Genomic DNA, 15699 nt, shown 5'->3' with positions numbered 1-15699 from the left:
GGGGATTTTTTATGGTGACAGCTGCGCGTTTTTCCCAAGATCGGAAGCTCCCCCCCATCTCGGCAGCACGAACGACATGTTCGGGTTCAGTGCCGGGAGTGGTTTAAAGATGGGCGGGTCGTATTTGTCCAATTGACATGTGGTGTGGGCGGCCCTTGCCGTTTGTTGGTGTGGCCTCTACCTGTCTGTGATTAACCAACAGCCTACCTCGGCGCGTTGTTGGTCAATAGTGGAAAATGCCACGTACCGGTAATGACTGCATTGTAATTTACATATCGTTACAGTCAGTCCATCGCCCAGTGGGGTTAGTTTTACGGGTGCGGGGCACTGATTGTGCATACCTGCAAGACCGGTATTACTATCGATTAATCGAATGTCTTCTTCCCCACAATATGGGGCAGTGCTCAACGGTAACCAACACCTTCAAGGGCTATAGTACACTATCCCGGTAGGTTGTACATGTGGTAATCATTAACTTGTCACCTGTAGGGTCTCTTTCGTGTCCAACTCTAATACGCGCCACCTGGGCACTAGTCTATCAATAATAACCGCCTACCTGCCAATGTGAGAAAGGCCTAGCTAGACACGGTAATGACACATTCTTGTCTTTATCCATTTATCCGGGCGAGTCGCTGGCTTTTTAGACGGCCCTAAACCCGCTCATTTCCGTGACAGATTGTTTCTAGGGTATTAGGTATCTACCTCAGGTACCTATGCAATAAAACCTACCCGGTAATGAAAGGTCCGCGGTAAGCGCCACCAACCAATAAACTCCCTGACCATCGGTGTGTTTGGCTGCTAACCCAATTGCTAGCTCCGAGCAAGCCGTCGGCGTTGTTGAAACAATCAATAGTAGATACTCTATGATATGCATGCAGGCCGTTCCCGCGCCGTGACACACGTCAGACGTTAATCTACAGTTGTAGACCGCTCGCACGTGTCCAGCTAGTCTAGATTCTTAGATCTGCGCTGGAGAAATAACGACGGAATGCCCATGCTTGCCAGGTTGGTATCTAGGGACCCAAGGTAGGGCACAAGGTATGTGATTAGTCTCGACCTAGATTAGTGCTGGTCTGAGACCTTTTTCTTTCGGAGCGGCTTTCTAAAATTTGGCATGCAGTGTGTATTCCATACCTAGGTACCTAGGTACTCAGTTGGATTTTAATTACCTCTTCACCGCTTCTCTCCCACGAGCCTTGACGTATGCTGGCTTGTCAATCACCACCCCCTCCAAGACGCCATTGACGTTTACCCGGGCAGCTCAAGTGACAGCGCCTAGCGGGACCCGGGGGGCTGGGGGACGGATTACCGTTCCCTAGGCTTGTGCAAGTCATCCAAACACTAATGGCCTCCCACCCGCTTCGCTGCTGAAGATGTGAACTATTCCCACCTAGCTCGCGGCGCTTGCCACGGTGAGATGACGGGCAGGACAGTGCCCGATGACACTTCCCGACAGGGCAGAACAGGACGCCGAAGACGTGGCGCCTGCCAGGTTGCTAGTTCCAAAACCTGGCCAACGGGACACTTCCAAAAACACGAGGCTCTTTCTCCCTTACCGCCTTTCTCTAGCCTGACCATATCCAGGCAAGACCAAAGATCTAGGGCAAGACCCATCTCACTTCTTTTTCTCACGTCAACACAAGACATGCCGCCAGCGCCAGGAGAAAAAAAGAGGGGGGAAAAGTCGTGTGAGACATTGCACGACTGACGAGCCAGCGATATGTACTCCACGAGCAGCCTCGCCTGGTGTCCTTGATGAACAAACACTGCCCTCCTGTCCAGCTGAGAGGAGCCGTGCTTTTAAAACGGGCATGCAGGGGCTTTTTAGTCTGGCTAGCTGCCATGCTGGCAAGGCAAGGCAAGGCAAGGCAAGGCAAGGCAAGGCAAGGCAAGGCAAGGCAAGGCAAGGCAAGGCAAGGCAAGGCAAGGCAAGGCAAGGCAAGGCAAGGCAAGGCAAGGCAAGGCAAGGCAAGGCAAGGCAAGGCAAGGCAAGTCAAGTGTCTTGTCTAGCTTCTCAGCCCGACGGGTAAAAAATGTCTTTTTGGTTACCGAGGCGCAATCACCAGGGCCATCGGGATAAGGATCTTTGCCAATACCAAGAGAGGCGGTCAGTTATGGGGTTCGGCCATGCAGTCACACACCAGCAGGTGGACGGCGAACTTGATGGGGGAGAAGCACGACTTTGGGGCGCACAAGGTCGCCGTGGTTCCCAATCTCGGCTCGAGTGATCCGAGAAAAAAAAAGAGCTGAGGGCAAGATGAAGAAATGCAAAAGGGCGACTTGCCGTTGTGCCACAGCATTTTGGGTAACACAGTGCTCGGAGATGAGTGACCAGCAATCTCGTGGGCGGGGCTTCTTTTGTGCACAATCACCCAATGGGTTGTAACTTGAGTGGCGCATGGGACCCGGAAAGACGCCTGCGCGGGTGTAACGAGGCACGATCGGTTTTTTCCCTGACACCCGAACTGGACATGTCGTGTTATTGGACAACAGTTGCAGAACGACGGTCTGGCGAATGATAAAAGAAGCAGATTTAGGGTACGGTATACGAAATCTGCGTCAGACCTATCAAGGCTGTGTGAGTGCGTGGGAAATATGTCACGGCTCATAGTGTACATCATGCAAACCTCGCCGCACTCAGGCAAAGAAGGGCAGCACAGGGCACAGCTTCCTCCCCATGAGGACTTGTTTAGATGTGCAACATATCACCAGACAAGCGGTAAACGACGCCATAGACGCGCGCCTACGTGACACTGCCAAGGAGGGGCTCTGGGGGCTAGTCCTGCCGAAGATGTCAAACCTGCAATGTGATATCTCTTCTTGGCTTGTTTAGCCAGCCACCACAGAAACTTTGAGAGTTATTCCAAGTCGGTTACTATACGGGTTTTTTTTATTTTTTATTTTTTTCTTGCCCGGTAAGACACATACACACACACCTGGTCGGGAAGGGCCGGGGACATCCAACAAGCGCCACTTGCACAAAGCCCCCGAATTGTCTTTTATCCATCTTTCCCTCACCGTGATTCTGCAAGCAACTGCTGCCGATTCCATGCGTTCTATGGTTTCCAATGGAACACCCGCATTTCCAGCGGGCGGGGACCTAAAAAAAACAAAAAAAAACGGCAAGGAGGCTGAGGAGACGCCGGGAATCGAGCCAGCCGGACTTGTCGACACGCTAGCCGGGGATAAGGGTGTGGTGGTGGTGGCGGCGAGAAAATGGAGTCTAGACTTTGTGTTGTTCAGCTTTTTCTTTCTTATTTTTACACAGTATATGTATGAGCGACGATCAGAAAATTCGGGGGTCTTACATCATATTTTCCCGGTTACGGTTAAACTACCTTTAGTTATCATTATTGCTTTCTTCCCTTCCCTTAGTACGGCTTGTACGGATATGCAAAATGGGCGTGGCTTAACAGGCCATGGCGGGCGATCGACACCACCAAGGTCGATCTGCCAGGGATGTATTGTGGAGGATAGAGAAAGAAATGATAACAAAAAGAAAAGTTATATACACACTAGCACCACATATGACCATCCCGGGGTTCGGTTGAAAAAAAGAGAGCTCGGAGGGTGCAAAATAGGGACGGGATGAGGCCGGCCTAGGCCACTCGTTTGAGACGGCGGTCGTATCACGATGGGATGGGGGGGGGGGGGGGGTACTCTGTGGGTGAAGGCATTCCCCCCCCCTTCCCTATTTGCGCTATTGATTTTTTTTTGCCTTACCCGTTGTTTCGCTATCATTTCTGAGCTATCATGGCCGGGGAGACGCTGCTTTTCATGTTGCCGAGCTTAACCGCTGGAGGGGGGCGTCGTTTGGCTGATTATTTATGAGATAGTGTGGGTGTGGGTGAAAAGAAAAAAAAGACAGACAAAAGAAAAAGAAACTCTCAAGTCCAATCAAGTTTTTGTGTCATCTTGTCAGTCAAAAGACCAGCAAACTGTTGCTATAGTACTTCGTGTGGCATTCGTCTGAAGCAACGCGTGTCATGGCCGTTCTAGAGAAGCTTACTCGATCCCATGTCTTGTGTGTGTATGTGTGTGTGTGTGTATGTGTATGTATGTATGTAAGTTAGATGGCCTGGCATCGCAACCCTTGTTTTGTGATGTACTAAGTCCATCATGTCCAACAGGCCTTTTTGCCTTTTGAGGGGGCGTACGTGGGCATTCGTGACAACATGTTAGTGTTGACACTGAACCTTGCTTGAATAAACGGAAATACGACGGCTGTCCGCATTCTACACAGACCATGCTGGAGCTTCCTAGCCACGCCGTATACTTTTTGGAAAATGTATTTAGCACGTACTGTGGTAAAATGTGAAACAATCCAGGGCTGTAAATTGGCCACCTTTGACTCTTTTTTTTGTGAACTGGCGATACAACATATTGCAAGTGAACTGTTGGTCGTATCATGGAAACCCTTTACCTGCAGTATGTTTATTGACCTGTCGGCCTGATCTCTGGCAACGGAGCGAGTCCATGGCTTGGCCTGGAAGTCATGCCTCCGAAAAAAAGTTTGTTCTTTTGTCTCTTCATCGCCATCTCAGTGATTATACTTTACTCTGGCAGGACGAAATGACGCAGCCCAAGTTCCATACCTTGACCGGGTATACATGTTCTTTTGTGGGAAAATATCGACAAAAAAGAGCCGATTGTATAAAGATGGCCGAAATGTGCTACAAAAAAAGTTGGGTGTAATTGACAGCGAGTTTAAGCCATGTGTAGTACCGTAGTGTAGTCATACTATCGTCTTAGCATCGATAAAAAAAATAAAAAAAACGACGCCCCCCCCCCTTATAATGAGCTAGTTCATGCATGCTACCGGCTGCCGTGCGGAACAAACATTGGATCGCTCCAAAGTCTCCAAAACTACCTACGGATATGTTCGAATCTCGGGCCCGAGTGAGCTGCTACCGGATTTTACCTCCGCATAAATGCCGGAGGCGTGAATACAGACGAAGAGAGAGGGACAGAGATGGAGAAAACGCAAAAGAGAGAAGATCAAGATCCATGTTGCGTAACTAAATGTTTGCTCAATCTTCGGCTGCCCTTGTCCGTCATCCAATATAGCGTTTGCATGACAGCATTAAAGACCGTGTCGGATATATATCAACAGCTCATAGTCTTACCCCATTGTAGAAAAAGCAAAACATGGGCGTGCTGGCCGACATGATATATCCCACCACAAGATGAAAAAAAAAAAAAAAATTAAGCCCAGAAGTGGTTGCCAAGGCCTGGGGAAACTAAACCAAATCAACATTTCCCTAATGCTCGGCTCATACAGCCTGACCGCATCTTCTGTACAACTTGATACCCGCGCCACTATGCAATCAGTTCCACGTTGGGAAAGCGTGGGACTGACGGCGGCAACCCCTCCTTGGCCAAAAGGTCAAGGGTTGAGGAAGAGGGTGAACAAAGAAATAAAAGAGACGCACGGAATCCCGCACAAAAAGCGCCACCTACGGATGGTTGTGGCACGTTGAAACTCCCGTCATCAGGGTTGTCACCGGGATTGGGAACAATCAAGGCTATCTTGGCTTGCTTGGCTATCAAATGGGATTTGTGCGAACCACCCTCTGTTGCACCAACCCACCAGGGCCCCCCGGGGCTTATCTCTTTTCTTTTTTTTGTTCTTTTTTTTTTTTTTTTTTTGTTGTTGTTGCTTGACCTTGCCTGCTTTTCTGGGAGTCTGTCTGCCGGGAGGCCGGAAACGGGAGTCTGCATGACTTTGATTTGTGGAGGGACAGGGAGGTTCAAGTTTGCGTACGTGCAAACAGAAGAAAAAAAAAGAAAGAAAAAAAGAACAAAGGGAGACAAAATAGCCTCATAGCAAGGTAGGTACACGGAGCTGTGCATTCGGTGGCGGCTTCCGAACGGCGGGGGCGGGAACTAATTCTAGTTCTAGTCCCCGATGTTTTGAGTTCCTTTGCTTGCTTTTGTTTGATTGATCGCTGCGTCTCGACGGGACTCGGCAGCGCTACTGGCGGGCTGGGGGTTTCCTTTGCGGCCCCCAATCGAACTGACTAATCGTTTCGGCCTAGAACTTGACCTGACCTGACGTCTTTTTATGTGAATTGACAACCAACGACTAAAGACGGTATACCTACCCCCCATGTATTGATTGCACAGTGCCCGAGATCCTTTGTTTCATGGTCATGTTGGGGCGCAAGGGCGCTTCTCTGCATGCTGCAGCCCGCCGAACAAAGCACCGGCCACACCATAGGCAATGAATGGATGGGGTGGTTTTGGTTTCCCGACGTCCGGGAATCTCGAAAAAGACCGACATGGCAAGGCAGAGAGCTACTCACAGCGTAAACGGGCATCAGTACGTACCAACAACATTTTTTTATCTCTCAGTGTCTGGGGGGTTGCTTTGCCGGGGAGGGGTTACACCAGGTTGTGACGAGCAACGAGCAAACCGTGCAAACAAATGCTACTCAAAGCAAGTCAAGCAAAGGCAAAAAAGTATCGTCTTGGCCATCCAACAAGCAGTTGATTTTCTGGGCATTGCTCTGCCATGAACCTTGTTGTCCTAGAGAGATAGAAAGACAAAGGCCAGAAAAGCAGCAAGGCACAAACAATAGTGCTTCGTTATCGGCCAAGGCCCTCATTTGTGGGCTGGTTGAGGAGCGGACGACCGGTCCATCAGGGCTGGGGTTCACCACGTAATGAATGGTAGTAGCCCAGGGTGGGATCCAATATGATGGGTGTCAGGTTGGCTCCTCCTTGCTCAGTTGCCACAATCGCCGGGGATTGTTCAAGAGACCCTTTCCCATACGAGATGGCAAGTTCCGTCGAGGCTGGGGTATCCTTCCCATTGGGGGCAGATAGGATGCCTTCTGCCAGCCATCGTGATGGATGGTGACATAATTCCCAGGTTGACACGCACTCGGGGGGCCGCACAGTTATGCATGCCGGCAGCACGGTTGCAAATAAGTCCCTCTGATCATCGGCGAGTCGAGCAATGACTTGGTAAATAGAGGGTGGAAGTGGCGTGCGACGATTATCGAAAGAATGAGGGTTTTTGTTTTCTTAATGTCGCGGATGAATCATGTTCATTGCTGAGGAGAAAAAAAATTACCCCAGTCGGAAGAAGAAAAGTGCCGGCCGGAACAGCGACAAATGTACGAAGATGGAGATGAATAAAATTATGGGACGCCGAGGAAAGAAAGAAAGAAAGAAAAAAAAAACCCCCCCCCCGGTCGATCGAAACGCGTTGCCGAGAAACACACAAGGGGCCTGTTTTGACATCTATAGCAAAAAGAGTTTGTTTTGTGTTGCAGTATGCATACTTTATCTTTATTTATTTTTACCTCCTTAATATCTTTTACTTTGGTTTTGTTCCTTTCAATATGCACCAGCTAAAGGTACTTACTCCCTTGACCTAGGTACTGTAAACACTTTTCCCACCATGGCAGGTCGTTCCGCCCCTTCCAACCCCGGCTTTGGTGATGTCGCTCTTTTTGACCAACCTGAAAATGACCAAACCCCGCCGCCCATGGACCTGGGAACCCGATCTTTCCCAGATTGGTGGTCTGTGCAAAGAAAGGGCCCCAGACGAATCGGGGATCCATTACAAAAGTGGGGTGTGGGCGTTCTTTTTCTTAATCTGTCGCCGCGCGACACAACCAACACCCGCAATAGATCATCGTATCGGTCATTTACGAGAGGATACGCCTCTTTCTTTCTGATCAAAAAGAGCGACTTGCAGGGTCACGTCTGGTGGGACAGATGGGGGGCCCGGCGGCGGGCAAACGACAACTTTTCGGTCCTATTCTTCACTGATTCGAACCAAGCTCGCCATTCATCACTACTCGCGGGGTAAAATCGCCGGGGACTGTTTTGTCGAGTAAGTCGGGGGGATGTCGGTTCCTATGTGTGTCAGATCTTCGGTGTTCCTTGGCCTACGCTATCTGTCTGCCTTGGCTCAACTTACACGGCTACTTGACTGTATTGTAAGTGGGTAGAGATTTTCTTTGGTATGTGCCGGCCGTCAACAACAAAGTGGGCTCGGTACTTATTTCTTTCGTATCGACTCGAGAGCTGCGCATCCATCTGAACCTTAGTCCCCTGTTTTTTTTTCTCTTTCCAACATGCTTACCATGTGCCATGTCAGCGACGTCGTCTGTTTCCCTTTTTCCTCTCAAATCTTGACTTGTCCTTGAGTCCTTTTTGCCTCTCGGACCACGCCTTCAGGCCAGGCACTTGCATCACGTTCCCTGTCTCGCTCAAAGTCAAAATGAACAAGTCGCACGTCATTCTTTTGTCCCCTACTGACAAGTGATTTGAACTACACACGTACTTGCAGAGCAATGCCAATGGCCCCCATGTTCTTGTCTCAGTTGTTGGCCCACGTTCCCAAGAAACAAGGGTCCTGTAGACAGGCTTCATGTTGAATAGAAACATATTGACTATTTTGTCCTACCGGCAAAAAGAGAGAGAGAGTGTGTGTGTGTGAGAGAGAGAGAGAGAGAGAGAGAGAGAGAGAGAGAGAGAGAGAGAGAGAGAGAGAGAGAGAGAGAGAGAGAGAGAGAGAGAGAGAGAGAGAGAGAGAGAGAGAGAGAGAGAGAGAGAGAGAGAGAGAGAGAGACACACACATACACAAACAAAAAAAAATACGCACACACCCTCTTGGCGATTCACCGCCTTTGAACTTCGTCGTTGTGATCATTCCCTATCACGTTTTTGGAGGGGAACCGTTAAACCGCCGTTGAGACTAGTGTCAATGCAATGACAAGTTGATGCCGCCACCCCCTCCCATACTAAAAGCAAAAGAACAAAGACAAGTACAAAGGAACAGGGCAAGCAATAAACTAGGAAACAAAAACAACGCTAACGAAGCCTCTTCTTAGTCGTGCCTCCGATTCAAACTCCTCGGTCATATCCGTTTTGCTGCATACCGCTCTTCATCCAAGTACCACATCTGACCTAGATAGTCAACCAGGGAAAAAATAGAAGAAAAGAAGAAAATATGGCGCCTCACGGACGGGCCCGTGATCGACCCGAAGCCCTGGGACTTAGATTCCTGTGTCTGTATGCAGGCTGCGTTGTTAGTGTAGTCCTGGCTGCGTTTTCCCATTTCTTTTTGCACGAGGTGCTTTGTGGGGGCCACTGGAGGGTCCAATGCACATCATCTCGGAATTAACTTATTTTGGAAATGTTCCTTTTTCTCATTGTGTCCTCTCCCCCGCTCGTCTGACCGAGCATCGCTATTCGATTGCAAGGGATGTGGGCGGGTGAGACTACCTAAGGTGTTTTCCTCCTTCTAGACCAGTTCCAGTTCCTTCATGCCCGCTGAATGCTTCGTGCCCTGTTGGCCTGTTCCGATAAGAAAAACTCCTTTTTTTCTTCCGTGCCGCTGTCTTTCTCTCTTCCAGGTAGTAATAAAAAAAAACTCCATGTGCCAGGTGTCTAAAAATTTGTACAGTTGGGGGGTAATCAAAAAGCAAATATGAGTAAAGGAAAATGTCGTGTCAAATGTCAGAGCCCATCCCCCCATTGCAAGTGGTATATACGAAATAATACATGTCGAGAAAAGAAGAAATCCATCCGTACTTGTGAATCGGCAGACATAAACATACTAAATAAAAAACAGCAGTATTCCCAACAAGATATGTTCGTACAGTGGAAGGAGCTATAAAAAAGGGATGTGTAAAAAAAAAGAAAAAAAAAGAGTGTGATAGTAGCGTGTTTAGACGCTGCCACGCTTCATGCCAACGGCACGTCTGTGCATGTCATCGTGATAAAGGTGGCTGGCGCCATCGTCGCTGATAGGGCTACCCCTCTTATCGCTGTCGTAGTCTGACCGCTCAGTTGAGAGGAGAATCTTGGAGCCGTCCGAGAGGCCGCGCCCTTGGGCAAGAGCATCTGACTCGGCGCGGGCGTTGTTGATCATGGCTGGGAGCTGGCGTCTTCGAGCGTTGATGAACCAGTTGGAGATTTGGTCTAGAGAAACAAAAAGTGTTAGGACATGATATTCATTGTTGGTGATTGTTGCCAAGCGATCTAAACTTACTCATCTGAAGGCCGGTCTGCCTCATCAGCTCCTGCTTCTCGTCCTCAGTTGGGTACGGGTGTGAGAGGTGTGCCAAGAACCAAGCGCGAAGCTTGTCGGTTGTCTCCTTAGGCAGGTTGCCTCTGCGCTTGCGTTGCTTGTTGTCTCCATTGAAGCCCATGCCACCCATGTCACCCATCCTCATGTAGTCGCCGTGGTAGGCGCTGTAGCCAGAAGGCGAAAATGGCATGCGATCCATCGGGGGCATGGCACCGATTGAAAGGGACTGGCTCCGCGAGGGGTGATGATACGGGTATGGGTAGCCGCTTGGTGCGGGCTGACGGTATCCAGGCTCTACGGCAGAGTGTGGGTGCTGCTGGACCATTCCGCGGTGCTGCTCCATCATGTACTCGTCCCCAGACATTGCCCTCACGTGGTGGCTGTGCTGCTGCTGCTGCTGCTGGTGAGGGTGCTGTTGATGGTGGTGGTGCATGTGAGACTGGGATTCCATTGGTGACCTGTCGAAGTTCAGATGAGGAAGGCTTGGTAGCGTCGGGCGCTGCCTGTCCATTGGGTCGTTTTGCTCAATAGCAGCCGGTGATCTCAAGGTCGAAGTGCTGGTACCAGGAAGGAACGGGCTCGTTCGGGAGGATCCAGCCCAGCTATCGGAGGTGCTAGAACGGGGCCCGCCACTTAGGGTGACTGGAGAAAGAGGACGGTTGTCACGTCGTTGGTATGCCTGGGACTGGCTGGTGTAGAGCCTTGGAACCTGGCTGACCCTTTCCTCCTGGTCGTCACCGAACGATAACCTCCTGCGCTTGTTCTGGCTGGTCGGGGAGTGAACATATTCGGGTGGTGTCAGGGTGCCAGGTGGTCCTGATATCGGTGATGTGGTGGAGGATGGTGTGCTGGTTTGGCCATCTTGGGGGATAACACGGAGGCGAAGGAGATCGGGGAAAGCCTGTACACCCAGGGTATTAGACATACAACGGCCCTGCAAAGGTGTAGCATCAGAAACATACCTGGCGAATCGAGGGTAGCGCTATCCTCTCGGGATCACTCCTTGGCCTGGAAGGAGCATAATCCGCTTGCCGGCGGTCGTCCCAGTTGGAGAAGTACTCCTTCTTGAAAGGAGCATGCGGGGATGGTGCAGCCATCGCGAGTGTGGACATTGTGGGTGAATTGCTTCGTTGACCGATGTTGCTGTGAGAGTAACGGTGGTTTGGCAAGGTATATTCCATGCCCTATTCGAGTGGAAGTTGACGGAGTAGCAGCGCCAGCTCAGTTACAAATAGCTGGATCTGGGGTCAGTACAAGATGTGACTTAGACGCAGAGCGGTCAAGAAGCCCTTAGCTCTGCTGGCTTCGATGGTGTGGCAGCAGCGACATACTTTAAAAAGAAGGCAGCTTGTTGTTAACGAAAGGTTGTGTGGGGGTTTGTGTCCCAACTAGTAACGCGTCCGGCGGCGAATGATAAAATGTAGCTGGCGTTGGCCTCCAGCTGACAGGATTATGAACAGCGTCGAATGGTTCAGCCCTAGTGTCGGTCAATGAACCGAGGCGGCGGGAATGCGTAATGGCGGTCGAGTCGATGCTGAGTACCTCCTGACCACTGCTGGTGTTGCGTTATAGCAAGAAGCGAATGTCTTCCTGCAGTTTGTCGAGGACGCTAAAGATTTAAGATGTTGCGAGTGCCAAATGGTGGACGAGGTCGGTCACGAGAGAGTGAAGTCTATCCGTATTTCACGCAAATAAAAGAAAAACAAGAAGTGAAAGGGAGGACCAAAAGTTGACAGCAACCTGGCACTTTGGTGTTGATCAAGAGATGGGTTAGGAATAAGACGAGTGCTGCAACGTCGAATGGGGTGAGGGTGATGGTGTTCTTTTGTAGAAACGCAAGTGCCGGGACCCTCTCTGTATGCGGATGGGGTAGGATGGATGACCTAGTTCGTGGTGTGGGAATCCAACGGGCAAGGTGCACAGATGTTGTGGCCAAAAAGGGAAGTTCTAGTAGACTTGGGGGAGCATGTGTAAACAGGCCCGAGTCAAAAAGAATTAGGACAGTTCTTCAGCACGACGATGTGCTAGGTGAAACTGCTACCGCCGTAGCTCTAGCGGAAGGACTTGGTTTGCTTTTTTCTTCTTCGTTTTTTTCTTGGAGAGGCCGTTGCGGAATGACTGACCAAAGAAAAACACAAGTCCAGGTACCCCAGGCGCGGGAGAATTGCGGAAGGAGCAGGTAGGTAAAAAAGCAGTTTATACAATCTGCAGCACGGTCTACCGGGGGTAAAGCTAGAAACTAATCCGAAAGTAGCCTGAGGACGCGAGCACGAAATAATAAATGAGAATTTATTTAATATTATCATTATTATTATTATTCAAAATTCAAGGGTAGGGGACAGGAAATATGAACATGGGTCGAGGGTTTGGTAAGGATGACATACATAGCAGATGCAATCTGGTACTGTGTCGATTCCTGCATCGGTCAGGGATGCAGTTGGTTATGGATGTGGGCAAGTCCCCGTCGACTCGAGACCCACAAGCATGCAGGGATATATGAGAATCAACAAGGTTGGTTGCACATTGTACGCAGTACATCGTACCGTACTTGTCGATTGAATGGTTGGTATCGGTAGGGGGCCAGTGGGACAGTCTGGTTTGCTAGTAAGAGAGCGAGACGAAAGAGGAGTGTGCGTGCAGGTGTGAGTGCGTGCGTGCTACGAGTCCGTGGAAGCTCTAAGGTTGTTGGACATGAGTACAGTATCCTGCCAACTCAACCACGCTGGAAATGCAGCCGTTGACAACGGCCGTCAAAAAAAAAAAAAAAAAAAAAAAAAAAAAAGCCCAAGAAAAAAAGGGACAAAGCAAATACGCTACTGCTAGCCGGGCTGTGGCGTGTGTGGCTTGCTTGTCTCTGAATGACTGCTAATTGCTTGCTCTAGAGCTGCCCCCCCCCCTTCTCAACCAAACCGTACGAAAGCTTTCCCCAAGAGATCCAATTCATTCGGGACCTGGAGCTCCAGGATCTGATCAACTACCTTACCACTCTACCTACGGTACTGTACAGCAGGAACTCACTCCTTGGTGCCGAACAGCGTGCTTCCTGGTAAAGGAGTTCGGAAGACGAAAATGGACAAGGGCCAGAGGCAGACACTGATCTGCAAAATGCGGTAAAGGTATACAGTATAATACTGCTGACGATTGAAGAAAGGGGGTTGGGTAGGGGCGTGGCTCGAAAAGAAAAAAAAATGACAAGAAACCAGAAAAAAGCGGCACCAATTGAGAGACGATGAATGGGTGGGTGGGCTGAGTGGGCCGGGTCCTTTGTCCCCTGCAAGCCAGTGGAAAAGAAAACAATGATTAGAAAAAAAAAAGAGAGATAAAATCAACGCTAGGATCAACTGCCCAAGAGCAACGGTGTGTAGCAGGGGTCTTCGACAGCCCTCACTGTGGGCGTCCCCGACGGTTACAAGGCTAGATGAAATTGCCCGATGGTCTGTCATGACAGGGTAGATCCCTGCGAGCGTGCCAATCCACAGACGCGGAGCATTGATCCAACGCAAAGAAGGGAAAAAAAAGGTACGTACCTCTAAAGCGGGCAGTTTATTTCCTGTATAATACTGTACTGTACCTTACGAACTCGGATGCATACAACTTACATACACCTTATGCGACCGTGTGCAAGGCGTCGACAGTGCGGGCCTTTTTTTAGTCGTATCGTCTCTTTAATCTTGGATGTTGCTTCCCTGCTGTACTACGCTGATTATAATTGCATTGTCGCAGTAAGTAAATGCTATTATCTGGCTCACTTGTTCCAAGTACTTTTTGCTCTCAGTGTTAGTATTTCTGGTCCAGCAAGGCAGTTCGACTTCCCAGGGAATATGCGGTCAGACTTTATAGCGCAGTATCGCCAAGATAGCAACGGTCACTGGGCTCACAAGCGATGCTAGGTCTTCACCTCTGACTGCTGGCTCGTGTGAAAAAAAAAATTGTTGGTCATGCCATGCCATCTTGGTATCTGCACAGTCTTGGTGTTTATGGCTCTTGGTTCCTTAGTGCGGTCTCCCTTCCAACCAGGGACGTCCCCAGCCATTTGGTTTGCCTCGCCGGCAGTGCTCGATGTACAATGTATATCTGAGGGACGAAGCGCAAGCAAGCTGCAAGAACCCGATCCAGACATTTGTCATGACCCTTCTCTTGGACCGGATGAAAGTGAAGGATGGCCGGGAATGACACCGAGTACCACTACGAGGTACATCGTAGTAGCACCATGCAATGAAAATCATCCAAGGCAAGGTGCATGCTTGCTTGGCTTGTGCCAGGCTTTGGATCGCGGAGTCAGCAACTCTTGGTTCCTCCTGTTGTTTCTCTGTGTCTGTTGTCATGTGTGCGGAGCCCGAGAGTCGACATAAGCTCAAAGGAATGTCAGGCTCCCATGAGCTCGCTCGGAACTAAGCCCTCGCGCCACAAATGGGGCGAACTTTTTGCTGCCTGGGCTGGCGGGCAAGCAACAAAAAAAATAAGAAGAAAAAAATGCTAGCTAGGTAAAGGGTGGTGGCTTTTGTTTCGCGGAAAATCACAAAGTGGGCGGTAAAGTAGGCGCGGCTCTTTCTACATCCGCCGATGCACGTCAAAGCCTAGTACAAGATTGGGAACGCAATTGCAAGCCAAAAGGCAAGGCCTCCAAAGTCTAAAACGCCCGAACAACAATCGACAACATGAGCCAGCGTATTCCTTAATGAAAGCATGGACTGGCCCGCCATGCCCTTCACTCAAATAGGTGGCATTTAGGAAGTGCCGACGCGTGTGTGCGTGTGAAAGCAAATGGAACATGCCTGGAAACGGCGTTTGCGGGATTATATCAGTGGCGTATGCCAGACAGGTTGCCGACCCCAAAGTGGCGTATTTTCAACGTCAACTAATTCGCCATTGACTTTTTTTTGTTCTTTAGTCGTTAGAGTTCTTCAGCAATTGTTTTGTAACGAGGGACTGATGTTAGGCCGGGCTTCCAGCCACCCGAACATGCTGTGACAGTTCTTGGCCAGGGTAGAGATGACCAGGACATGGGCTCGCACCTCTGCACATCAGGACTACCGAGCGGGGGTGGTGGTCAACGGAGCAGATAGCCGACGGCCCCTGGCCTGTACGCATATCATATAATGGGATGTTCCCAGAAAACCCGCCTGGGAGCTTGGAAATGTATCCGGCGTCTGCCGGTATCAGTGTTGTCATGGTGAGTGCACTTCCACAAGACAAACAAAAAGTCACGTTTGTTTTTCTTATTGTGAGGTTCGGAAATTTGGGATTACTGGTGCCGCAGTCCAGCGGGTACGCTTGTCAAACAAATCAGTTTACTTTTTGCCGCCCTGATGTTTTAGACAGTCAGCAGCAACAAATTTGGATGCTTTGAAGTCTAGCTGGCCCCAAGTTTCGCCTTAGACTTTGTGCCACCACAGTTTACTTTGCGAATTGCCTAAGCTGACAAGTCTAGCGCGATTTTCCTTATCTGCGCTAGATGCACAACTTGTTCCATCAGATGGGATGATGGAAATTTCATCTCCAAAAAAGTTGGAGATCAATTTGTGTGAGGCAAGGGACATCTGGGCGGCGACCATTAAAACTCCAAATTATCAGTTTCTGACAGCACGGTGGCGTCTCCTCTTACAGAACGATCTTTTCAAACTGTGACATGATGTGCTGCTGTTGGT

The 15699-nt window shown here is 49.8% G+C and overlaps 5 protein-coding genes across 5 annotated transcripts; 3 read left to right on the top strand and 2 right to left on the bottom strand.

Moving 5' to 3' along the window:
* Positions 1 to 392: 392 nt before the first annotated feature.
* Positions 393 to 3364, top strand: MGG_06280 (uncharacterized protein; the record flags this gene model as incomplete). The annotated part of the gene is made up of 5 exons (XM_003717260.1): positions 393 to 448; positions 743 to 749; positions 1018 to 1038; positions 1395 to 1412; positions 1783 to 3364. The coding sequence occupies 5 exons, from the start codon at positions 393 to 395 to the stop codon at positions 2008 to 2010; spliced, it is 330 nt and encodes a 109-aa protein (XP_003717308.1). The 3' UTR covers positions 2011 to 3364.
* Positions 2859 to 3313, bottom strand: MGG_17201 (uncharacterized protein; the record flags this gene model as incomplete). Its single annotated transcript, XM_003717261.1, has 3 exons — positions 2859 to 2875; positions 2937 to 3223; positions 3309 to 3313. 3 exons carry the CDS (start codon positions 3311 to 3313, stop codon positions 2859 to 2861), a joined length of 309 nt encoding a protein of 102 aa, XP_003717309.1.
* A 2917-nt stretch (positions 3365 to 6281) lies between the features above and the next one.
* On the top strand, positions 6282 to 7822 carry MGG_17200 (uncharacterized protein; the record flags this gene model as incomplete). Its single annotated transcript, XM_003717259.1, has 4 exons — positions 6282 to 6322; positions 6534 to 6662; positions 7084 to 7121; positions 7386 to 7822. The coding sequence occupies 4 exons, from the start codon at positions 6282 to 6284 to the stop codon at positions 7820 to 7822; spliced, it is 645 nt and encodes a 214-aa protein (XP_003717307.1).
* Positions 7823 to 9149: 1327 nt separating this feature from the next.
* Positions 9150 to 12170, bottom strand: MGG_12865 (uncharacterized protein). Its single transcript, XM_003717258.1, has 4 exons — positions 11383 to 12170; positions 11014 to 11286; positions 10013 to 10952; positions 9150 to 9942 (listed from the first exon to the last, which is right to left on the bottom strand). The coding sequence occupies exons 2-4, from the start codon at positions 11230 to 11232 to the stop codon at positions 9689 to 9691; spliced, it is 1413 nt and encodes a 470-aa protein (XP_003717306.1). The 5' UTR covers positions 11233 to 11286; positions 11383 to 12170; the 3' UTR covers positions 9150 to 9688.
* Positions 12171 to 12610: 440 nt separating this feature from the next.
* MGG_17199 (uncharacterized protein) lies at positions 12611 to 13101 on the top strand (the record flags this gene model as incomplete). Its single annotated transcript, XM_003717257.1, has 2 exons — positions 12611 to 12691; positions 12934 to 13101. The coding sequence occupies 2 exons, from the start codon at positions 12611 to 12613 to the stop codon at positions 13099 to 13101; spliced, it is 249 nt and encodes an 82-aa protein (XP_003717305.1).
* Between the last annotated feature and the right edge of the window lie 2598 nt (positions 13102 to 15699).

Source organism: Pyricularia oryzae, chromosome 4 (assembly GCF_000002495.2).
Source record: "Pyricularia oryzae 70-15 chromosome 4, whole genome shotgun sequence".
NCBI classification, from domain to species: Eukaryota; Fungi; Ascomycota; class Sordariomycetes; order Magnaporthales; family Pyriculariaceae; genus Pyricularia; species Pyricularia oryzae.
The sequence above is the reverse complement of the archived record's forward strand: the minus strand, read 5'-3'. Positions and strand labels throughout refer to the sequence as shown.